The sequence below is a fragment of the Pochonia chlamydosporia genome, chromosome 1 (assembly GCF_001653235.2).
Source record: "Pochonia chlamydosporia 170 chromosome 1, whole genome shotgun sequence".
NCBI lineage: Eukaryota > Fungi > Ascomycota > Sordariomycetes > Hypocreales > Clavicipitaceae > Pochonia > Pochonia chlamydosporia.
Window position 1 is genome coordinate 3,660,544 of NC_035790.1, and position 24,372 is coordinate 3,684,915.

Genomic DNA, 24,372 nt, shown 5'->3' on the forward strand with positions numbered 1-24,372 from the left:
TCGGCAAGTTGACACAACCCCAAAGGAACATCACCTCGCTGCAAGTTCCAACTGTTCTCGCTCCAATATTCGATAATGACCTCTTTCCAGAATGAGTGCCTCATAATACGGAACTCACAAAGGCCCCGAATATCCTCCCACCCAACCACCTACGTCAAACACCTCCACAGGCGCATGGATCAATATGCTTTTGACATCCTCGTCTGGTCCTATCCGAACCCCAGTAGGCGCGTGTGCCACAGCGCTCGAGTCTTTGGATACAGGCTGTGACCTGATTATAGCTAAAAAGGCCAAGGTCTGTCTTGTCGGCGGAGTCGAAGACTTCGTCGAGGACGTCTCTTATGAGTTTGGAAGCATGAGAGCGATGGCCAATACGGACGCCGAGTTTGCCGCTGGTAGGCGTCCCGAGGACATGTCCCGGCCGACAGCTTCCAGCAGAAGTGGCTTCATGGAATCACAGGGTTGTGGCATTCAGGTGCTGACTTCAGCCGAGCTGGCACTTGAGATGGGACTACCTATATACGGCATCGTGAGTTACACCAACATGTCCGCGGATAAAGCCAGCCGGTCAAAGGAGTCTTAGTAAACGCCCGCGAGACGTTGTCAACAAAGCTGCCTCCACCTCTTGTCAGCATATCGGCACGTCGCAAGCTTCTCGACCTGCGAAAGCGACAAATAGGAGATTGGCGCGAGGCTAGTATTCAAGACGTCCTCTCCGACCCTCATGACGTACTGCTGTTCCCCGCGACCGAGGACGTAGAACGCCATCGGGATGAGTGCATTTCTGCACTTGAAGAGGAGGCCAAGAGGCAGGTGGCAGAGGCGACCTTTAATTTAGGTAATAGTTTCTGGAAAGACTGTACCAAGCAGCAACTTTCCCCTCTACGAGGATCTCTGGCGACCTGGGGACTCGGAATCGACGACATTACAGTTGCGTCATTGCATGGAACGTCAACCGTCCAAAATGATCTGAATGAAACGTTAGTCATTGAAGAGCAGATGAAACATCTTGGTCGTAAAGATGGTAACCTCTTGCCTTGCGTCACCCAAAAGTGGCTAACCGGCCATTCTAAGGGAGCAGCTGGAGCATGGATGGTGAACGGTTGTTTACAGATGATGGATACGGCTTTGATCCCCGGCAACAGGAACGCTGATAATGTGGACAAAGAGCTCCGTTCTAGGCAACACTTGCTATTCCCTAACGTGCCCATGGGCACGGATGGTATTAAAGCATGCTCGGTCACATCGTTCGGATTTGGGCAAAAGGGGTCCCAAGCTCTTTTGGTTCACCCGCGATATCTCTTCGCTACTATTTCAGCTGAATCTTTCCAACTATACGCGGGCAAAAGACAAATGCGGTGGAAAGCGGCAACCGCAGCGTTTGTGAGAGGCATGGTCAATGAAAACATGGCGTCCCTGGCTATCAAGTCGAGTGCTCCGTATGCAAAGGATCAAGAAATACAGACGCTGCTCGACCCAAACGCAAGATTGTAAGTTACAGCGGTTTATTTACGATAGAATTTACGTTGTATAATGTGGAGTAAATGAAAGAACAAGGCTTCTACTCTAATTGAATGTTTGGGCCTAACTGTACTAAATAATAGACAGTCTTGTCGCCAGTCCCTCACACATCTAGATATGTGCAAGACCTAGCTATAAGAACAAGCTCAGCAGCTTAAACCAATCATAAACTAGAATTTTCGAATGCCCTAGCAAAAGATAATGCAATATTACTTATTGTAATGTAATACAAAAAAAAAACATACAACACCGGGTATTCGCTGGTCGTCACCGAGCCAACTACTAATCCGGCGCTCGCTAGGTTATCCTGGGAGATCAGACGGGTTCCTGATTTTCTCTGGCGGCTGTGGTCGTATGTGCTGGACGGAGGAACATATTCGACTCATAAGGTTTGAGAAATTTTATCAAATAAGATTAGTTATCCCGCATAACACCGCCAATTCGATACTTAATGTATGCCACGCCGCCCCGTACTCAGGAAGCTCGCCCTGACCGAGTTCTCTCCCCGCACATAGCATAAAGCATGCCACCGTTTTATCCATTAAGCCACGGTTTTCTCCGACGCAGCCTCTCTCGACCAAAAAGCCAGGATTTTACGTTTTGTGTCGTCTTGAGAGGGATTTTTCTCAATGCGCTCAGACTTGCGTCTATACACCCACCGGGCAACAAACACAGCAAGTGTCAGAGGCAGAGTGAGCGAGACCCAGAGCCACCATAAATTAGACGTGGAAATACCCATCGAGTCCGCTCTAGCAGAAAAGATGCCGGCACTGAGCACGCTCTACAGAGACGACACCCAAGTCAGTTTCATTACACAGGCTCCACTGCTCATCCAACGTAATAAACGTTCAAGAAAACATACCGAAGTAAACGTGCCAGGCAGAAAGAGCATCGTCAGTGTGGCAATGGCGCTCATGCTTGTACTATCGCTCTTCATGCTTTTACCCAGCTCGATGTTGTTCGCCGCGTCGCTCTGCGTGACCAGGTTGTACACCAGACTCATGGTGCCGTCCTTGCGGCTCTTGTAGTTGAGGAAGAGCATTTTTTGCTTCTCCATCGAACTAATCACGTAGTTGATGGAATCCTCAGCGGGCTGCCGGAATAGTTTCGGCGTCGAAAGGTAGTCATGCAGCTTGGCCTGCGTGTCGCGGACGCCCTTGGCCGTGATGATGGCCACGTCGGCATTGAGCAGGTGAGAATCTGCTTGCTGTGAAATGATTTGCAGAGACTTTGTGAGTTCTGTGAGGCGGTCTCGGTCGCTGGCCGCCATCCCGGCTAGGTGATCGTCGACTTTATTAACCTACATGACAATATTAGAAGCGATGAAGGCAGACGGAAGAAAAACAAAAGGCTGGCCATACCTGAGCCCACATGTAGCGTCGAAATCGTGCCACATGAAATTTGGATGCTTCGAACGACAGCGAAGATAGCAGGACTGCTATTTCGAAAGGGTTGGTGAGTTGGATCGAGGCAGGCTTCGACTCACCCAACATGTCGACCCCAACTTTTAGCAGTTGCTGCAGAGCATAGACGCTGCTGTCTCCTAGTTTGTGAGAAATGATGTACGCCGTGAGATTTGTTTGCACATGGCGGATGACATATACGGAGAGCGGAGCGCCTTGAACCTGCAGGTTCCATCGGGGATGTTGGCAGAAATAATCTGTCTGCTAATTAGTATTCAGCACTGAAGAGGCTTGGAAGCTTCACGCCCGTTGTTCCGTACCGCACACCGTCAACTCATCTCTCATGTTGCACCGCCAACGAGTTCGAGGCGACCAGTAGTCGGGCCGGCCCAGCGTGTTGTGGAGGAATTCTGGGTTCGCCCCGAGTTTCTTGAAAAGGTTTTGGACACTTGAAGATGTCATTGCCGCTTGGTAGCCAAAAGAGCTGGCTTTTTTGGCCGTCAAGGGCACGAAGAACACCAGCAGCCTCCCACTGGGATTGGCTTCCGCGGTCGGTATTGCATCCTGCTTCGGAACCGTATCTAATATTTGATCCAGGCCGACATCATCCAGTGTACGAAAAACGGCGAGTTTCTCTGTTTGGTCGAAACACTCAACCATTGTTTGTTCCGCAAAGTTGTTCGGATTCGCCAGATGGGCGCTATACTGCAGTGCTGGGAGGACATCTTGCATGGACAGGTGATGGATCGGTGGTAGACTGTCAGTGTTTACGTTGTAGTTGAAATCGAGATCGTCTGCTGTGAGGTCCGACTTGTTTGCGTGTCTCCAAGGCTCCTGGACGTCTACTGAGATTCGTCGGGGTTTAATTTCGATCTCGGCGAACCCAGCCTCGAGCTTGGAGAACTCGATTCCGTCGTCATTGTCCTTGTTTGGTGCCATATCCTGCTCTGCTTATATCCCTGACCTTAAAGGTGTGCGGCAATTCAGAATCCGTGCCGTCCAGGATATAGTGAGAAGCAACAGGTACTTAACCTGGCCAGGTTTATGGCTATCGCGCGCTGCTGTACTATAACATGCCGTGTGCAGTAGTGTGTGTTTTCGACTTTGCAACCATATGCTCTGCGAGAAATCGTAGTTGGCGAAGTGATCAGGGCTATTTGGAACAACTTCTCCTTCGTCACAAGGGTGGTTTGCTGGAGGATCTGAACGCGTCATGCCCCTTATATTGCCAATCGAGACTCTCACAAGGCTTCTCCTCGCAGGACCTGTCACACAGAATACACCAACAAGGAATTTATCAGCTTCAGGTTGCCAATGATGAATAGTCATACCCCTGAAACTCGTCAAGGCGCCCGCCCTACTGTGGTACCATGTACTCGAGAGGTACTAAAACACATGGCTAAATCATGTGTGAGAATGGTGTATATTGGTGGCTACCGTGAATATGCGGGACGACCCGGGCGGCTAGAGCCCATGTGAACTACAGTAGTTGTCTTGTAGATGGTCCTAGCACTTGCATGATATTTGGTGTGTTGCACGAACCATGGATTTATTTACACAAGGTCAATATAAGCAACCTCAGTAAGCACTAGCGGAACGCCACGATCAGGTGGCCTCCCCAGCCTTCATACAAGCTCCTCTTCATTCCTCAGAAAAGCGCTTGCCTCACCAAGTCAACGGGTAGAACTCAATCTCTGATTTTCTACATGTGAGAGTTTCGACTTTAACTATCATGGGACCTGAGGAAACCATCAGGTTTCTACTATTGAGTTTTTAGACTTGTCAAGTTCGCCGCCTCGTTCTCTTGGCTGTCAGCCTCATCTTCTTATCGCATCCAATTGACTACCTGTATTTCCCCAAGCCCGCATGAGCCCTGCACAACGCATGGGCCAATGTCAGCGAGGAATATGTAACTGGACAGTACCTTTCTCAGGGCTGTTGCAACCTATAAACGATACATGTACCAACCACGGGGATAAACGAAAGGTGTGGCATCCTGGTGTTTGACTTACGTGGCTGCCTGCAAAAGGACGCGCAGGGCCCAGCCTTCTTGTAAAGTAAATAGCAAACACAAGGCTGCGGGCGTCAACAAGCTCAATGTTGCCAAACGAGCCATGGGTTGAATCTGGGCAACGTGGACTGCATCGCCCCAATTACTATGCTTAAAGATAACCACATCAACATACCGTTGTAGATGAGTTTCGAACTCGAGTGAATGAGGATCATAACTAACCTACCTTCGGCAACTCCTAATCCGGCTAGTTTCCACAACTGGGAGCTGTCAATTGATCCGTTTGCCAACCTTTCAAGCCAGCACACCAGGAACTCTTCGCAGGCAAAAATAATGGGCTCCGCAAAGATACCCAACCACTATAGAGAGTTTCTGGGAAGTGTTGGCAACGATCCAGGTTGCATACGAGTCTCCTATGAAGCCCACTAAACGGACCTAAACTGCAAACCAAGGACGAGATGGCTCTACGACAGCTTCCCATGCATGCAAGCCGTGGCTTCTTAGGTGAGGGGTAAATAAATAAAATGCAGACCGGGAATACTGACCACGTGAGGGCGTTGCGCCAGAAGCAGGAAATCCAGTTATTGGAGAACAGAGGTTTCGATATCCGCGGAGGAACCTGCCAGTACGGAGGGGACAGTCTCTGCATGTAGGGCAAGGACTATAAAAGACACGGGCGGTTCGTATCCTGCCTTTTTTGTGTGCTAATTATGGATAGTACTCTCATATCTAACCTTCCAGTGTCGCAAGCTGCTTCGCTGGTGATATCGAAATACAAAGCATCGGGTTAGTTATCCTCATTTCTTCTTTGCGCCGTGTCCATCCTGACGAGACATTTGTTGCGCACATACAAGTCCGCGACTTATTGATCAATGGAACTAGCCGTAACAAATGCAAAAACCCCTAATTTAGCATTGCATTCTTCCCTTTTGGCCGAGTCGTATGGTACATGTAAGCTATCCGAACCGCCGTGATGCAACTAGCGTGTGTTCTGTCTCTTTGACCCCATATTTAGATGAATTCAAACTTGAACGTTGAAGTCTTTCCTGCACATTCTGCAAGATGCTTCTTAATTGTCTCTAACACAGGAGTATGGCTCACATTCTGATAGTGCTGCTCGGCGCTTCGCCTGCAGATTTCGGGTTTGGCTTACAACCGACTCTCACGACATGCTGACTAAGACGAAGCATGAAGCAGACACGGACCTGCCCTCCGAAATGCGCCGCGTGATGTGGACATTGCCCTCGCATTGCTCGCATTGAGGTTAAGTCGCTCACTTTTGAATGCATCAAATGCAATACTCCTCTTGACAGCCAGCACCAGTACTTTTCTGAAGTTTGTAGTCACACAGGGCTGCCAGCGACCCAAGCAGCATACTGAACCGATGACAGTGGAGGGGAGCATCCGGCTACTAGGCGATTCAGAGGCGGCCTTAGGCGATGAGATTGACAACTGCAGGACGTTGAACGAGACAGACATTATAGAGAAATTCGACAAACTCGTTGACGCTGGAGTCATCAACTACGATTACACCTACGCCACTGAGAGTCGCAAGATCGGAGGACTCGACGTAGGTCAGGCCATGCTACTCCTCTGTATCCGTTCTGATGTTGCGTCCCCAGTTCGAATTTCGCATTTCAAATGTCCTCAAAAGCAAGCCAAAAGACCCAACAATTCCACACATCACTAAAAATGGAACAGTTGCTCTCAAGCAAAGGCCCGGCAGTGACATCAACACACATGGCTCCGAAATTGGCCAACTTGGCGAGAGCCATTTCCTCGCCTTCAACGGCTTCTCGTGCTACCGTCCGCATTATCTGCTTCTGACGCTTGACGGAAATCGACGCCAATGGGAGCCGCTGTGCATCGACGACTTCAGGGCCGTACATACCTTTCTTGGCTGTGGCGGGGACAATCTTGTCTTTTTCAACGGCGGCGTCGAAGCTGGGTGCAGCAGGTTGCATAAACATCTTCAGGCCATCCCGAAGCATTCGTTTAATGGGAACCCTTGGCGAAACGTAGATGAAAATGCGGACGCAATTCCATTTGCCTACTTTGAGCAGAAGTTGAAGATCAACTCGACACCCGAGGCGACTCTGGAGGTGTACAGGGCAGGCTTGGACTTCGTCGAGCGCAGTCTCGGGTACAAGACTACGGAGCAGAATAGAGCCCCCCCTCACAACGTCATCATGGACGGGATGCGCATGTTGGTCATCCCTCGACGAGCGGCAGGGAATGGTGTGGTTGGAGCGAATGCCGCTGGGATGCTAGGCATGATTTGGACGCAGAGCGAGGAGACGATGCAGCTCTGGCTTGACGCTGGTCCGCACAATGTCCTAGAGCAAGGGGGCTTGCCAGGACTCATCTGAAAGTAACCTTTTCTCGTTTGAATGCAGTCTTGCGGTCGCGCTCTATTTACTTACGAAGCTGAGATGTTGCACACTCCAGAAAACACAGAAAGATTCCCGTTGAATGTGCTGAGGAAACCGGGCTTGCATCGTTATATCTTCACGCAAGGGAGAGGTCCAAGCAGTCACAACTTAGCAACTTTTTTGAGAAAAGGAAACCAGGTCCGTCTTGATTAATCTTCTGTTTTCGGATGCAACCAAGTCTCACACGCAAGATCAGTCAACTTCGTACCCTTGAAGCGTTGGCTTAACGAACCCTGCAGTTCTGATCATATATTTACACGACTCCTGGGTTGAAACAAATTAATAGAAAGAGAGAATGCAAAATGCTCATTGCTAACGACAACGCTTCAAAGTGAAATGCTTCGGGATGTGGTGTCTGACAAATAGCTAATGAGCCTACAGCCGTCAATCTAACTACAAGACCTGACAATTCGAACAAAACATTGGCGCGGTGTAGAATGTACGTGTTTGGTAGGGCAGTGTTTGAACAAAGAACTAAAGGGAATATTGTGGACTGAGAGCTAAGTAACAAGACGTAGAAGTAAAATCTGCTTTCAAATCGTTCTTTGCGTCTTCTGCATTGCCTGAAATTCTCGTAGCCGAGAACCAGGTCTCCGGGCGGCACCACGAGGAGGTTGCAGAAGTCCGACTTCGCCCCCCTTTACCCTCACCTATCTCCAGGATGGTGGAGGGCAATACCTCTTGCTGGAAGCTAAGAGGGACCTCGACGAACTCTTGACTGGCATTTCGCCCAGTGGATCGTGGATTGTCTTGCTCATTCAAATGATGGCAGAGCTTCCGATGAGGATTTGGCAACACCTCTTGCTAGAAGCTAAGAGGGACCTCAAGGAACTCTTGACTGGCATTTCGCTCAGTGGATCGCGGGCCGTCTTGCTCATTCAAATGATGGCAGAGCTCCCGATGAGGATTTCGTCCCGACATCTCAGATCTAGAGATCAAGGTCAGCCCAATCACAATCAAGGTTGGGGTTTGCATGGGGATTTTAACGTCCTTTTGCCCTTGAATGACTGTTATCCGAGTACTTCTGCATATCGGTAATCGGCAGTGCATTGCCACTGTCGTTGAGAACTCTCGAGTCGTGTCTTTGCCGAACCTCGTTTTTCTCATGAGGAGGTGCCTTGTTGTGGCCACAGGAAGCTCCTGGTCATCCTCTTCCTTGCCTTTCTGTAGAAATGGATTAGCACTCTTCTCCAAAATGTCACCAATGCTTTCGGTGCCTGGACTCTGGACTCACTGATCTAGAAGCTCGGAATGTGTTCATCTGATTGATGATGTCTTGAGCTGGATCCCCGTGCCTCGCTTTTGGCGGGGAACAGGAAGGGCATTTTGTATGGGAGTCATTGTTCGTATGTCGAAAATGATCTCTGATGAAAGTTTTGCTGCCACAATTTCGAGCGAAGCAAAAAAAAAAAAAGGAATGTGTGAGTTGCCCGATGATAGTGGTCATGGGAAGCGGGATGATGTAGATGTTACAAGAATCAGAGATAAATTTTGGGGAGATGAAAGAAATTATGGAAGCCAGCTTACTACCTTGATTCTAAGGCAGCTACGTGAGGGTTGATACGTGCATTCATGCCTGCGAGGTCGAAGAGGAAGGAGCGTCCAAGATGCAACCGCACTGCCAGCACCTGGCAAGCGGGTCATCATTGCCAGATCATCCGAGGTTTGCTTCCGGCCGATTGTCTCCCCAAGCGAAAAGGCTTGTCAAGTCCGTTCATGAGCACTGGTTGCAGCCAATGCAATACTTTCTTTTTTCATGATTCGTGCTAACATTATAGGTAGAAGGCATCCCATATCGCAGTGTGTTCTACGACATATCGAGTTGCGTTCGTGTATAGAGGCAGTAGGCAAATACCTGTCACCACAGACTGTACGTAGGTAACCGCCCATGTAGACACGTAGGAGATACGAGATTTCGCTCAATAGCATAAGAAACAATGGGTGTTTGTGGTTCTTCAGCGAAGCACTGGATCAACTTCTTTGCATGAAATGTATTCTATTTGCTGGCGAATACACGAGACTCACAAAGTGTTAGAACTACAATCACACCAAGCCGCGCGGCGGCAAGAGAAGTTCGGTGAACCCTGAGTGACATTATGTCGGTAACAGGGACATGATAATGATCAATTGATGACATCTCCCAGACCCGACCACGGGGCATTGTATGGCCGCCACGTACAACCAACCCTTTATCCCCTGGCTTGGGCGTTCGAACAAGGGCCCTAGACTCCGTACCGAAAACTGTCAGTATAAGGAACACAGACCGAATGGATATCAGTCAGTCTGCAAAGAAGGAAGTAAGTGCTGACATTTTCTTAAACGGCAGATGGAATGGGCCAGCTCCCTTGACGAGGAAGGTTCAGGGCAGCTAAATAATGAATACGAGGGCGATTGAAGACTTGAAAGGTGCCTCCTGTTGACTCCTGAATGCCACGGCTGGCGAACGGGGAAATGTATCACGAACTGCGCTAAAGAAGTGGCCTTCTGAAACTTGCAACCGAACTAGTTTATGGAGCTTATCGTTTCTATATGAAAGACGAAATCGTTTCTGAGCCTTAGGTGGAAATGGTCGCAAGAAAAATCCACGAAACTGATGACAGGGGGTGGGCGTGTTTACTCATGTATTGTCAAGATGGAGGAATCGGCAGTCCACATCTGCCAGTCGGATCCAAGCATATGGGTCTTATCTTGAATTGAGTGAGGTTTATGGTTATCAAAATATCCCGTCGTTTATCCATTCAACGGTATATGACTAACTTCTGTCGTGAAATTTCAGTACTCGCAGGTGGCGAGCCATCTGTGTGAAATTGGTTTGAGTAGTCCCTTGGCATCCCGTGGTCCTCAATTTAGATACCGTCGAACTCACTGTCACATACAGCGTACGAAGGACGATAATCTGGGCCGTTTACAATGTGTCTAACAATTTCCCAGTTCATGCCTGCCGTGCCAAACACCTCTTCCATAGATATGGGCAGCGTCATTCTTTGTTGTTGCTGGTGGTGCTGCCGCTCAGAACTCTGTAGAGGCGGAAGTGAATATTGCCCCTGAAGTAGCGCCGCGACTTGGATTTCATCGTCCTTATTTGACAGTGATGGCGCAGTATTACTCATTGTTTCAGTATCCTTTGTCACAAGCTCTTGTAAGCGTAGGATGAACTGAGGCTTCTGTAAATGCTGCCCGGTCTGTCTGAACCCCTCCTCACGTACTTTCCAAGCTCTCAAAACTACCTTGCCCTGGGTTATATGCTCGCTTTGTAGGCCATCGAGTAAATCGGTGTGATAAGCATAGAGCTTCTCTATACCATCCCAGGCTCTTTCTACCAAACTGCCTGTAGGTCGTTGACAGAGCTGAGCAGTTATGACAGGGAGTATATCATATTGGAAATATGGCTTGAAAAACCAGAGAAATCCACATTTGCCCATGAATTCGTATTCGTCAATCCTTTGCTCAATTTCAAGCACCATCATTTTGAACAAGACATCTCTTGGCCCGAAAATCTCGATACCGTACTCTGGCTGGTCGTAAAATGGCAGTGTCATGTCCGCTGTTCGAGCACGCAACATTTGTCGGATAGCTTTGGCAGCCTTGTGGTGATTGCCGGCGTTTTCATCTATGTAACATCGTTCGATGGTTTGTAATCTCTTATCCAGGCTGTCGATTTGTCTTTGAAGTGCAGCAAGAGTTGCATTGTAGCGAGCGGTAGATGTTTCGTCATCTGGTTGCATCTCTCCTAGGATGGCCGCCTCAAATTCTGCACCGTAATTGCTTTTATCTATAGAGATTTTGAAGTGATGTATTTCGGCCAATACCAAGACGAATGCCATCTCGGTTGGCCCTTCCCGCCCCTTAATCGTACCAGAACAGCCTGGGAAGATGTCTGCGTCGTTGATGTTGCTGGGCAGTTTGGTGTCCCAGAAAAACGGCTGATAAGACCGGGTAACACCAGAAAGCATGGCGTACTTGGAATCTTGAATCATGATCTGCCACCAAAGTCTGCGACGCATCTCGGTCTCATACGGATCTAACTGGAGTATTTCACCGTCCCGATGATAGCCCATTTTTAGTGCTATTCGAACAATGGCTCCGCACAAAATATAAGCCGCATGCCTATCGCACCGTCCTTGAAGACAATGCTTTTACTTGTTAGATGTCCATTTACTTTCAAAATTGGTGGAATATTAGACTTGGCACATACCACGAAGAGGACAAGGGCCTGCAGAGCAAACATGCTATAGTTCTTCAGGAAGTTGAACTGCATTAGAGCTGCCCTCGCACCTCCTAGAAAAGCCTGAATCGCGGAGTCTCGAGGTATGTCTAGCAGGTCAATAGACTCTTTCTCAGTCAAGGACAGCGTTACAGTGGCGTAAATAGATAGGATCAACGCTTGATGGCATTGGGGAAGGCTTGTTAAGCTCGTCGCGCCTTTAATGATAATGGGCTGGATGGTAGGTGCATGTACCACTTTAAACAATGGGTTGACACGGTCTAGAAAGATTTGCCATAGCTTGAAAACGTGTGTAGGGCTTGGCAGGTACTTGTCAGAGCTAGGTGCCGATAGGTCGCCGCCTCGTATTAGACCCAAGCCATGACTTGATAATATACTCTCAGTGTCAACACTACTGGAGTCGTCTGCCTCGTCGTTTTCAACAAGTTCTCGCATTGCCCGTAGCTACAAGAGGAATTTAGCATGGGCAACGTCCGCTTTGTTTTTATGACTTCCGCCAGCAGGGGGCATATCGCAAGTACATGGATATAATGATATGCAAATCAAATTAAAGACTCACTTCTGTATACAGAGTAGCCCATATGTAGCTATCTGTGAATCTGGAAACGCCATCATCATCGATCAACTCATATGCGTGCTCCCGCTTGCCGTGCTCACCATCTTGAGAGGACGATACCTCCGAAAGGTATGCCTCATCGGTGTCGTCACCTGGAAATTGTCCCGTTGCCCGGCTGGTTTGGTGTCCTGTGTCTATGCCGTCTGAAAATTTCTGTAGAAGTTCTTCGCATCGTGCTAACCGCTCCTGGAGGTAGCCCTTGGTTCGATATTTCCTTCGGTTTCGGACTCTTGTAGAAGGCCTGCATATTTCATCTGCCTTTGAAGTACAAATGATCAGCTATCATCAGCGAACTTCTCCAACAGAAATGAGTTTAATTGTAGTTTCTACAAATAGAAACAAGCGGGTAGAAGTCTTAACATGTATTTTCTTGACATACCTTAACGCAGTTTGAGCAGGGCATGTTGTGATCACATCTGACCTTGCGAAAGCGGCACCTGACGCAAGCCAATACACCACCAGGTCGATGTGGCTTCTTAGGTGCCGCGATTTCCGGCATTTCTCTAGTGCGATACAAGTCGATTTTCTCATGGAAAAGAGCTCACAGGTAACTTGATGACCCTGGAACAAAGCGTTCACACCTAATGTTCTCGGACGGTCGCTGCTGGATGAATTGACACAACTTGTGCTGGTAAGCGTACATTCACCATGGGATGCCGCTGTCTCATTTGCAATTCTGTAAACCCCAGTATATCACCTAGTAGTTTCTAACCGACTCCCGAACTCTCCGCCTCGGGTGGCGCCAGCTCGGGGATCGCGCATTAAATAGCAGCCCGAAATATTGTCCGAGACTCCGCATTTTGCCCCAAGGAAGTTAGTGGAGGTTTTCCAGGAACTGTTGTTTGCAAGCCATGTATTATGAAGCAATAGACGCCAGGAGTTTGACATGCATGACTCTCATTCTACTAAAATGCCTACCGATGTTCGGCATTTCGAAACAAGCAGGGTTAATGAATTGGCTTGTGGCGTTTAACAACCAAACAGGTTGAGCGCGACAACAGGAGCTATCAAACACAACCACCACAAGCAGCTGTCCTAACATAGTTGCGCTCACAAGCAAATACTCATAACACCATCGGACTAATGGAGGCAGGGGTTCCTGGAGCAGTTCATCATCTTGAGATCCGCGCCATGTCCGACTTAGCGGCATGCCTTGACCTGCATTAATAGATGCGGTTCTTTTTCCAGCCATGCCAGGAAATTTGATGCAATGGCACCTTCATCACATGAACCGGAATTGATGACAGCTTGACTGTGTTCAATAGTTCTTGACAGAGATGTGGACGCTGTAGGTACACTTATGAGGGCATGTCCATGGGGATGGCAACTCCCTTTCCAGCTCCTTACTCCAGAGGGGCATTCATTATGAACTGTGGAAGATCATTCGCCAACACGGTCTACGATGGTATTCAACCACCAAAATTTACTTCTAATACATTCAAAGTCCATCTTGATAATGTAACAACTACTGGGAGCAAAACTAATCGATTAATTAGCTCATTTGATGAAGTCAGCCAAGTTAGAAGTATAGGCAATGTTGGAGGACAACTTCCAAATAATCGTTTGAATCAATAGAGAGAGTTGTATCGGAAGTTAGCCGTCATAGCTGAATGATATGGAGTGATGCCCAAGGAACACCTGGTTAAATGCATTACTATTACGACACTCTATAGTCAGTAGACTTAAATGAAGTCCTGGAAACTTACACAGAATGTGTTCGGCTCTCGGAAATTTTCAACAATCCGCCTACGTAACATACAAGATCGCCACTTGCGGTCAAACGGAACAACAAGCCAACAGCATGAGCATTTGGCGATGATGTTTACCAATTGCCGCCTATCGGCCAATCAGGTATGAGCTTATGACTCGTTTAACAAGGTGGCAGGCAGTGACCCGTAGACAAAAGGAATGAGAACCAGCGATGGTTCGTTGGTTGCTTGTAGGCTAACCAGGATCAAGAGACTCAAATTAGGCGTCGCTTGTTGTAGTAACTACCAATTTGGTTCTTGCGCTAAATCAAAGAAGAAATCTTAGCCTCAGCCAGTAACCCACTATCTTCTGATTACCTCTAGTATTGCAAAGAAATGGATCGCCCAATAGTGTGGGAAGCCACGACCATCTTCAGCGATGCTTGATTTGGCTGACCTGCAAGTGACTACTACACTGACATATAATTCGTTTCATGCGGCGAACCACATTATAAAAGACATAAATTTCGTCATATTCTTCCTGAGATTTCTGGATACTTCTCAGTCAGCTCAGTCTAACCATTGCATTTGGCTGTAATCAGAAACCAACGCCTTTCGTTTTCACAGAAAAGAGACATCTTTCTACAACTTCAGCGTTTCCTTTGAGTAGTAACCATCGGGAGCATTGAAACGCCAACACAACTAGCCTAAGATTCTGCCGCCGTAGCCGGCATCCGACATCATCACCATGCCTCAGGTGACATCTGGGCTCGATGCCGCTGAATTTGGAACACACCACAACTAGCGATTCCTGAAACGACAGATTTGTTTGCCGAGTGAGGTAAAGTGGGTGGTGACAAACGTGAAAGGTTAGTTTAGCTGATACTGGTTAGTACAAGGAACTGTAAATGGTCCAAAACCGGCGCTTCATTGCATAACATGCAGTCACCATCGAAATTAGAAGTACAGTGCCCCTCTTGATAGGTCAAAAAAAGACAGATTTCTTTGTCAGTTTGACTGATAACTGGTGCTTTTATCGTAGGTTTTGTAACAGTGTTTGAGATAACGGAATACAAGAAATGAGCCAATAGCCAACACATGCAAGCTGAGCAGGGATCTAATATAGCATCCTGCTACACTAGCGAAGCCTCTTCCAGCCTCAGCCAAGATTCCCCCATGGGGTAAACTCCGATAAGTCCAACCTGATCACCTTCATGTAGACAGATCCACCAGTACTCCGACATAAGTTCATCACATCTGACCCCAGACAACCAAGGTGACCCGGTCGTCCGAACGCTTGAATCTACAGGAGGCGAATGACTCTGCCGCCATTAACCCAACATTCCCATAATTCCGGCGTAAATTCATGGTATTTTAAAGTGGAGACCCCTGTAAACATTCGACACTGCATTTTCTCAGGAAACAGATCAGATGAAGTTGAGCTCCATCGCAAAGATTTACCCATACTTGCTCTCGGAATTCCGGGCATTTTCAAAACCCCGATTCGGCAGCCACTAGCACATGTTGAGCAGTCTAGGGCAAGGTTACTAAGAAGCTATTGCACCTTGTAGAGAAGATATTAAAGCCTTCCTTTTTGGAACATGGCTTACCTTGAATACATTATGTTCCTGTCTTGATCAGGGTAACCCGGAGTCGGACAAATGGAAAAGTTATCATCTCAGAAATGTTTAAAGAGAACGAAGACAACCTCAATTATACTATGGTATACAGAATTTCATAGCTATTCACATCTATTCACAATGTTGTTCCTTCTCTTGTCTTTCGTGGCGTTGGTAGCTGGGCAGGGGTCCAAGCATCCCGTTGTATTGTTGTCATATGCCAAGTATAACGGATACTACAACGCGTCAACAGGACTCAACTATTTCCGTAGCATTCCATATGCACTACCACCAGTCAATAAACGCCGTTGGCACAAGCCCCAGCCAATTGAGCTTGATACGAGCATCAGGGGACGCACCTTTCCAGCTACCAAAGTTGGTCCTGCCTGCTATCAAAGCTCGCCTAAATTTCTAAATGGAGGACTTGATCTCGGTACCATTGAACAGTCTGAAGACTGTTTAATCCTTGATGTCATTGTTCCAGCGGAACCAGTTTCCACCGCGCTGCCTGTCCTGGTGCAGATTCATGGAGGTGGCTACGCACTTGGATCTGCTCAATCAATTCCAGGAGATGACTTGGTACAGAAATCTCAAGGTACATTTTGCAACGCCATAGTATTTTAACATATGTTCAACTAACGCTATTTCTTTTGGTCAAGGCAAGATTATTTACGTTTCAATTCAATACCGACTCGGCATGTTTGGATTTCTGGCCGGCAGTCAGATTGAAGCAAACGGCGTTGCAAATGCCGGCTTATACGATCAGCGAGAAGCCTTGGAATGGATTCAACGAAACATTGCTCACTTCGGTGGCGATCCTTCCAAGGTCACAATCTGGGGAGGTTCTGCGGGCGGCGGCAGCGTTACATACCAATTGATTGCGGGAGGCGCTTTTGATAGTCCTCCATTCAGCGGAGCCATCGCCGAGTATCCTTGGTGGCAGCCGCTTATGAATTCAAGCTCACGGCAGTTACAATATGAGTCTATCTTGGGACTTACAAACTGTACCACCCTCGATTGCTTACGGTCACTTCCTTCGGCACAGCTGCAGCAGGCAAATTCCAATTCCATGAACACAACCTACCCTAGCCCAGGATATGGGTATGGTGTGTTTAATTATGGACCGGTTGTTGATGGAAGATTTATTAGAAAGCTGCCAGATCTGGAGTTTAAGCAGGGCAACTTTTACTCTGTCCCTACCATCGTGGACCACGATGCCTACGAGGGCGTGATGTTCACGAATAGCAGCCAGACAAGCCAGATTGGCGAAACAAAAGATGCACAATATCTGTTTCCGAATGCTGGCCCTTCTTTCTTTAGCCGCCTTTACCAGATATACCCGGCTTCCAAGTTCAATTCAACTTTTTTCCGACGCCAGACTTGGTTTGGCGATTTCATCATTAACTGTACGTCGTCATTCGGAGAAACTTGAACCCTGACTAACAACATCAAGGTCCAACATATTATATGGCATCAGCAATGAGTGATCACAACTATAATTCTTCTGCTGTCTTCAAGCTTATATTCGCAGCTGGAAGTCAATTGCACGGTGCAACAGCTGCGTTTCTCACACCAACGACTGGTGCCTTGGGCCAGGGGAATAACCAAACCATCACAGACGTCATGTCCAGGTACTGGATTAGTTTCGTGGTCACGGGTGACCCAAATCCTCTGCGTTCTCGGCATGCCCCATTTTGGCCATCGTATGGAAGCAGCGGCGCAGGTAACAAGTCAGAGGGAGAGAGCGTGGGCTTCGATGTCCTCTCCATCACATATAAAACCATTGGCGCAGAAAAGGACCCTGATGCTGGGCCGCAGTGTGATTTTTTTAGTTCCCGGGGGCATCAACTTTCAAACTAGCATGTCTTCTTCCCTGGAGTTGTGTCGCATACCTGGGGCGGTGACATCGCCAAACCTGACGAGCACGAGTCAAGACGGTGTTAATCCATTCTCCGTGTCATCAAGGAACAGTTTCATTTCTGCAGCACGAGGGTTAGCCTGTGGATTCCCCTGTCTTCTTTTATTCTGGAGCCCACAATCCTGTTGTTCAATTTTTGAATTAATTGTGATGTCTTGAGAGAGTTTCTTGACATACGAGTCTCGATGTTTACTTCTCGTACAGTGTGGGTATCCGTCTATCACTTCCCAGCCCAAATTGGTGATATTAGCATTTTAGTAGTCCAAAGTTGAGGACTACTAGATAGTTAGGGAAGAGAAGAAAGATTAATATGCTTAGTTTTGGAGTTTAATGAGGGTGGCTTAATGTGCCTACCTATTCCCACATGCTACACCATGGGTTCTATCTGGCTAGGTATCTTATCAAAGAAAATGACCACTAGGCCATTCCAGCAAGAGGTAACGCTCCACTGATGCAGAGATATAGTGCAGGTTATATTCCTTTGACATCCGGTGCCTCTAATACATGGCGTTTATGGCTGTTTTATTTCTTCTAATTTCTAGTGCATTTTGGGCCGCGTACGGTTTGTAGCTTTTGCCAGATTGGAACGTGCTAGCAATTGTTGATAGCATCTATTAATCGCCATAGGCTTATCGTGGGAAGCCGTAAAGTGAAGCCAGGCATCGGGCCCTGGGCTTGACATGACTCTAGGTGTCGACAGGAATCCGGTTACCTAGTCACAAGGCACCGAAACAAGCCACGAGCACGACGCCAGATTGTCTCAGTCGCTAGGATGCCAGGCGTACGAACTATCCACAACGTAATGTCCGAGTAGATGAGCTGGACCTGAGCTTAAACTCGTCGCGATATCCTTGACTCGTCGGGAGCCCAAAGCTCTACAAGCCTTAATTACGCTTTAACACTACGTTTCAATACGGTGGCTCGTGTTAGTGTTCAAGTTTTAAACACCACTGACAGATTTTGTGTCGGATGACTCTCAAAAGTGCGCTCACACTGCCCAAAAAGCAACACGCACATTTAAGCTTCTTTTCCACGTTGTCAAAAGTGGTGGCTGAAGCCACGAACTACGACTTTGCACAATCATGCCTTGCAATCAATGGCATTGAGTGGTAGCGAACCCAGCAAATGGTCACCAATTCCCCATCAATCGCACTTCCGAATAATGCACGGGACGACGAAGCAAGACCGAGAAAACTCCCCTGACCGCTGCATGAGTCTTATGGGTCACCTTTGATACGGATGTTAATAGTTAATAAACCTCATATTAAACCACCCAGGTTGTTCTGCCACTGCTATGCATTAGCTTATATAAACCATCGTCTGCCAGCTCCGGAAAGCTCTAGATAGCCTGATAGTCAACTCCAATAATCCCACTTTCGTTAATATCCCCTAGTGTCGCCTGTCGCCATGGATATCGCGACCTTCTATTTTGGCCTTTTCTGGGGCATCTTTCCCTTCACTGCGGCCAGTGTCACACAGCAGACGCGTAAAATTCTGGGACGCTCGAGGACTCTCCCTCATCATGCCTACCTGTATATGATCTGGATCGAGTTGGTGGTTAACATTGTTTTCAACCTTTGCTCGTTCCTGTATCTAATAGGAGTCATTCAAGGAAGGTGAGTTTCATTGTATTGTTTGCCCCTCTGCTGTCTTTCCGCATTGTGTGCAGGAGGTTGAACAAGAAAGAACTAGCTAACAGAGTGAAACAGTATTGGGTTTCTCGCAGGCATCAGTAAGTCATAGCCAGGCTCGTCTCGCATGGGTCACAATATGCACACAACGGGCAGTGTATAGTAGAGCTCACAATTTCAGCTATCGTGTGGATCCTCCAGACGCAGCTGCTTTCGCAGATTATAGCCAACAGAGTCTCTCTGATTATGGTCGACAAGAGGAAGGCTATGTGGCTGAAGATAGGTCTTTTTATCGTCATCAGCGCCGTCAATATCTCCACTGCGTCGTTCTGGAACCCGGGCCAGATGCCAGACGCCACACCAAAACAGGTTCAACTCATGAAGGATATTGAGAGGGCCGAAAAGATTTTCTTCCTGCTGCTAGATCTTGGACTAAGCTTAATGTTCTTGTATCTGGTACGATATCGCCTTATAGCAGGAGGCCTTGACAAGTACTGGCATCTTTTCTACTTTAACATTGGAGCCATAATTCTCTCCACGACAATGGACGCGCTCTTGGTTGGCATGTTGAACCTACCCAGTCCTTATCTGTGAGTCTCCAACGCAGTAACTAGGCAGCTTACCAAAGCGCCAACTTGATTTGTTCCGATTCCAGCTAACTAGCTGTCTTGTCCTGCCAGCTATGTTCAGTTTGCTCCTGTAGCCTACATTGTTAAGCTCCACGTCGAACTTACCATGGCCACCCTAATCACCAAGGTAGTTCAGAGTGGCACGAATAATAGCACAAAACGGAACGATACCAATCACTTGACCAATGCCACGTCCAGGGACCGCCTTAACCGTCCATTGTCCGCCCACGAATCTAGAGTAAGCATGGTTTCCACGTCTGTCAACAGTGCGGAAAAGGGAGGGCTGCCGGGGCGGTACAATAGGGACGCAGTCAATGCTGATTTCGACGATTTCGACGATCATTTGAACCCATCTCATACGAACGGCGGCATCTTGAGGACCGTTACGACCGTCCTAAAAACAGAAACCGTTAAAGAACATGAGAAAACTGGTTTTGGTTCACGAACACAGACCCAACCAATGGAAACATAGCCGAAGTAGTACGACATACCGGCCGGCGGGATCTCCAGCATGATACCCCTTAGTCCACATCTTGCAACTTGTATTAAATAGAACGGCCCCTGTATTGGGCAAGCATTACCACGTTTACTTAGATTCTACCTAATTATTATAATTAATCTATAACTAACATACCATATAAGCGGGCTGGCCACACAAGCAAGCTAGACACTCCCAGTGTTACCCAAAAAGATCTTTTTCGAGGCCCTGTAAAAACTATAAAAGTAGAGTAAACCCGCTTTAGTGAGTATGAGACTCATCAATCCTTCGTCAATGAGATTCGCAGCTCAATCCAAGTCACCATCGAGTCTCAATCATCATCTATGACGCTGTGAGCACGGGACCATTATCGGGCAGGTTGAGGGGTCCAATTGCCAGGAATGGATTGATCGACAATGACATGGCAAAAAAAGAAAAAGCGGTTCATCACATAGGTCTGGACAGGTACATTTGTCTTACTTGAGAATCCTTGGCTGCAGTGCATCGGACAAACGCAAGTATCTTGCTCGTCCATCATTGCTTGATAGCCTAAGTGTAACCAGTTTAACTCCAGTAAGCTAAAACGTAGGTGAGATCTCTCAGACAAACTCAGATTTACACAGAGGCTCACGTTGTTACGTAATATATAGGGACAAATACAAAACAACATGCCAGGCTTGGGTAAGCAGAGTGGATAAGGACTGGGGAGAGAGGCAACAATGCCCCCTAAATCAACCATACTAGAGCCTCAATAGTTAACAGTCTACTAAGTTTCATAAGGCTTTTGCGAACTATTGTCGCACTCATATATCATGTAAATACGGTCTGGTGACGTAGTAAAGGGCAGTTCGAAGGTGGTTCGGTCAAATCTGTATTGTCACAAAAGCTTGGTAATGTTACATCGAAACCAGAGAGCAGAATATTATGTTGTTGTTTCAGCGATTGGATCCTTGTGCTTCGTTTCCAAGAGAGTGGGCATTATCAGTAGTGAGAAGGTAGGACGACTTTTTCCGAGGCTATTTTTGGCTGTGAACCTGGACCTATCGGAATCTTGTTATCTTGTCCGACGTGATAGTACGGGTTACACCAGCTGCGGTGGACGCGGAAAGACAGTTACCGAAGACAAGCCAAGAACCTACTCTGTCACACGAAAGGCGAGCATTCGTGAACTACTCCGTAGCTTTTGGAGTATTCGGCCAACCTTGGTAGAGTAATGGTCATTGGTGTAACTTCGTGATGACACCTGGTTGCTTTTTCAGCAAGCTGTAAGGGCTCCCAAATCATTTCCTAGCTTCTCAGATATATGTAACTTATCTGCAGGATGGCCGATCTTCCCCATGAGCAAATACTCGGTGCGTGATAGGTCGGTACATTCCATAAATTCTTATGTTGCACCATCCAGGTGGAGATGTCTCCGAAGGACACACTAAGATTGTGACCTGTATTCCACATCTTAGATGTGATGAGATAGGATGTGGCGCATCAGCGCAGATACTGAAACAGCTTTCATCCATATTTGGCAGTAACAGCCCGCCACAGATCTGGATATATGCACGCATGAGACGACTACTACTGTTGGTTGTTCTCTCCTCTTTTGTGTCACCTTCTACGCATGTGGATTGCTTCCGTCCTGTATCAGATTCACGTACGGTTGAGCCAGGATCTTCAGGTTGCCCTACATATTTCAACTCGAACTCCGCAAGCTATGGTGCAGTCCTCGTCCAATCTGCAGAATATTGAATCCATTATTATACGCACGTGAGACTTCGGCATATGATCTGTAAGTTGCATCTACTTGCATCTGGCCATCGCCGGAAGCGGAGTTGAGGGGGAGTTGTTACACAAATGCCCTTCCTCAATACATAATATTGAGTTGATAAAAGATGCGATTGGATTCTGCCTCATCATAGCCCGACAATGTCGTATATTACGTGTGATGGTGGCTTGAAGGTGTGCGGTTTTGTTTTACCTGACGGCAACTAGCATCGCGTGGACCTTGACGAAACAAAGAACGAAAAGGAGCTACGTTCTGGACAAAGGGATTACTTGGAAATGCATAAATAGCCAGACTGCCATCCGATCAACCCTTCTTCTCCAAACCAGTCAACATCTCAACCCTCAATTCTCAATTCCAAGTACTACCTTTTCTCCAACACATCTTCACCATGGCATCTGAGACTACGGCAGCACCAGAGCCTATCAAGGACATCGACTTTGACGGAGGCGACGCTCCTGAGGGCACCGTCTGGGTAATGCCAAAATCTTATGACCCCTTTTACAACTCTGGAGCCCGGGGCTAATACTCAACAACAGGTCAAGTGGGACGTCAACAATGGCAGAGATCGCACCCATGAGCCCTACGTGGGCAATGTCTACCAGCTCGAAGGCACGCCGTAAGTGAGATGTGACTTTTCAGTCAAGTAACTAGGCTAACTCTTTTTGATAGCGAAATCCAGGGAGTTGAAATCAAAAGCGGCAGTCGGGTTTCCCTGCTCTGCTGGACGTAAGTGCCGGCCCTGACGGTTTCAACCGAGGACACGTACTAACACCCGCTTTAGGAGCAGCTATCCCAATGGTAACCCGGCTCTTGTCGTTGATGGGCCAACGAATGGCAAGCACAAAGTCAACAAGATCCGCTTGGGCTGCTATCGTGTTGATCCCCGTTAACGAAGCATTCAGCTTCTACTCGCGCCCTAGATTCAGTTCTCAATGGTGTCGGGGGTCTCGGTGTCACTGATTACATTGAAGGTTCTTGCACTGGGCCGGTGATCTGGATAATGGTATCGATTCTGGTCGGTTAACGTATCCAATCGCCTATCATGTCTAGCAAGGTGGCATCCCTGATCCCAACGTAGCTAGTATTCAAACTCTTGACTTCTTCCTTCTTGTAATTTTGATGGTATCAGACTTTGACCGTGAAATCTTACCTTGAAGTGTTGACTCATGTAAACGAAAGTAGACTTGCTTGACAGCATGGACGTGCTTTGTGACCGACTTCCTGAGACAACGAAATTTTGAACTCGAATTATGCATTCTTAACAGTCAGGATACGATTTTGGATCCTCATTCGGGTCCCAAATTCTCCAGCAACAGACCTTGGCAAGGGAATCTCACGACCCTCAGCACCAGCCCATAGAGTACTGTGCGAACCATGCCAACTAGTCGTGATCCAAAAAGCACACAACTTCAATATTGTTGCCATCAAAATCAAGAATATACGCTGCTGTAGCTTTCGTCAGCATGTGCCCTGATTCAAAAGTTCAACAAAGCTGACCATAGTACCCCTTCATCCAGGGCCGCTCTCCCGGCTCTCCATTATCTTTTCCTCCAGCCAGAATACCAGCAGCATGGAACTCGTCAACCAACTTCTTATCATCCACACAAAACGAGATGTGTACTGGTGTTGGCTTGGCCTTCTGACCATCACCAGCGTCGGGGGCAAACTGGCGCAGCCACAGTTCGGGAATTGGGGCTGTCGCTTTCGCTGGGCCGAGTCCGATGACAGTAGGGAAACGCATTTCGGTGAAAGACAGCGGAGCTAGCGCTGTGATATAGAATTTGACCGAAGCCTCGAGGTCGGTGACGCGAATAGAAACGTGACTGAGCATGTTGGCGTATAGGTGGTCAAATGAAGTCACGGATTAAGAAGTTTTATTGGTACGCCGAGCCTGGGATCAACGATAACTTGTTGCTTTGAAGCATCAGTGAAGGCGCTTTTGTGTCCCAAACCGCACTCTCAGGTTGTGGGCATCTTGGGAAATTTTGTTGCTTTCACATAAAATCACGCTGGGTAAGCGAAATACCGTGAAAGTGGGTGATCCTGGAAACGGCCCTGTGGAAACATTGTCGACAGTTATGCCGCGCCGCTCATCAATTCCACATTTGGGACTCACATCCTCGGAGTCCCTGCTCCCAAGATAAATGATACACCCTAATGGAGGTTCAAGAAATGTGTGGCAATGTTATTACTTGGGTAGAGTGGTGTAGTTAGTATGCCAGTCCATATACGTAATTGAGACATCGTGCGGTCGAACCCGTGACTACAAGCCAATGTTAGAACTATCATTACAATATCTCTCGGATTAATTCAAACCATCGCCGGCTTGGCGAGTATGGATGGCATAAAGGTCCTGGTTGGCTGATCTAGGTAGCATTCGGGATTGCCATGCAAGGCGGTTATTCCCAAGCTTCTCGTGCATCC

At 47.7% G+C, this 24,372-nt stretch overlaps 9 protein-coding genes across 9 annotated transcripts; 5 read left to right on the plus strand and 4 right to left on the minus strand.

The window, feature by feature from the left end:
- Positions 1-184: 184 nt before the first annotated feature.
- On the plus strand, positions 185-1,494 carry VFPPC_00935 (fatty acid synthase subunit alpha reductase; the record flags this gene model as incomplete). Its single annotated transcript, XM_022428196.1, has 2 exons — positions 185-582; positions 633-1,494. The coding sequence occupies 2 exons, from the start codon at positions 185-187 to the stop codon at positions 1,492-1,494; spliced, it is 1,260 nt and encodes a 419-aa protein (XP_022284707.1).
- A 568-nt stretch (positions 1,495-2,062) lies between these two features.
- On the minus strand, positions 2,063-3,863 carry VFPPC_00936 (hypothetical protein; the record flags this gene model as incomplete). Its single annotated transcript, XM_018280856.1, has 4 exons — positions 2,063-2,302; positions 2,384-2,821; positions 2,883-3,181; positions 3,245-3,863. The coding sequence occupies 4 exons, from the start codon at positions 3,861-3,863 to the stop codon at positions 2,063-2,065; spliced, it is 1,596 nt and encodes a 531-aa protein (XP_018149227.1).
- Positions 3,864-5,182: 1,319 nt separating this feature from the next.
- VFPPC_15260 (hypothetical protein) lies at positions 5,183-5,584 on the minus strand (the record flags this gene model as incomplete). The annotated part of the gene is made up of 2 exons (XM_018293013.1): positions 5,183-5,434; positions 5,492-5,584. The coding sequence occupies 2 exons, from the start codon at positions 5,582-5,584 to the stop codon at positions 5,183-5,185; spliced, it is 345 nt and encodes a 114-aa protein (XP_018149228.1).
- Positions 5,585-6,319: 735 nt separating this feature from the next.
- Positions 6,320-7,304, plus strand: VFPPC_00937 (phosphorylase; the record flags this gene model as incomplete). The annotated part of the gene is made up of 2 exons (XM_018280857.1): positions 6,320-6,505; positions 6,558-7,304. The coding sequence occupies 2 exons, from the start codon at positions 6,320-6,322 to the stop codon at positions 7,302-7,304; spliced, it is 933 nt and encodes a 310-aa protein (XP_018149229.1).
- A 2,909-nt stretch (positions 7,305-10,213) lies between these two features.
- Positions 10,214-12,611, minus strand: VFPPC_15261 (fungal specific transcription factor domain-containing protein; the record flags this gene model as incomplete). The annotated part of the gene is made up of 4 exons (XM_018293014.1): positions 10,214-11,500; positions 11,563-12,036; positions 12,152-12,466; positions 12,588-12,611. The coding sequence occupies 4 exons, from the start codon at positions 12,609-12,611 to the stop codon at positions 10,214-10,216; spliced, it is 2,100 nt and encodes a 699-aa protein (XP_018149230.1).
- Positions 12,612-15,656: 3,045 nt separating this feature from the next.
- VFPPC_00940 (carboxylesterase, type B) lies at positions 15,657-17,375 on the plus strand (the record flags this gene model as incomplete). The annotated part of the gene is made up of 3 exons (XM_018280858.1): positions 15,657-16,110; positions 16,175-16,921; positions 16,969-17,375. The coding sequence occupies 3 exons, from the start codon at positions 15,657-15,659 to the stop codon at positions 17,373-17,375; spliced, it is 1,608 nt and encodes a 535-aa protein (XP_018149231.1).
- Positions 17,376-18,840: 1,465 nt separating this feature from the next.
- On the plus strand, positions 18,841-20,165 carry VFPPC_00941 (hypothetical protein; the record flags this gene model as incomplete). The annotated part of the gene is made up of 4 exons (XM_018280859.1): positions 18,841-19,049; positions 19,143-19,165; positions 19,246-19,654; positions 19,745-20,165. The coding sequence occupies 4 exons, from the start codon at positions 18,841-18,843 to the stop codon at positions 20,163-20,165; spliced, it is 1,062 nt and encodes a 353-aa protein (XP_018149232.1).
- A 2,171-nt stretch (positions 20,166-22,336) lies between these two features.
- On the plus strand, positions 22,337-22,838 carry VFPPC_15262 (hypothetical protein; the record flags this gene model as incomplete). Its single annotated transcript, XM_018293015.1, has 4 exons — positions 22,337-22,420; positions 22,485-22,564; positions 22,618-22,674; positions 22,730-22,838. The coding sequence occupies 4 exons, from the start codon at positions 22,337-22,339 to the stop codon at positions 22,836-22,838; spliced, it is 330 nt and encodes a 109-aa protein (XP_018149233.1).
- Positions 22,839-23,329: 491 nt separating this feature from the next.
- Positions 23,330-23,779, minus strand: VFPPC_00942 (glyoxalase-like domain-containing protein; the record flags this gene model as incomplete). Its single annotated transcript, XM_018280860.1, has 2 exons — positions 23,330-23,394; positions 23,446-23,779. 2 exons carry the CDS (start codon positions 23,777-23,779, stop codon positions 23,330-23,332), a joined length of 399 nt encoding a protein of 132 aa, XP_018149234.1.
- Between the last annotated feature and the right edge of the window lie 593 nt (positions 23,780-24,372).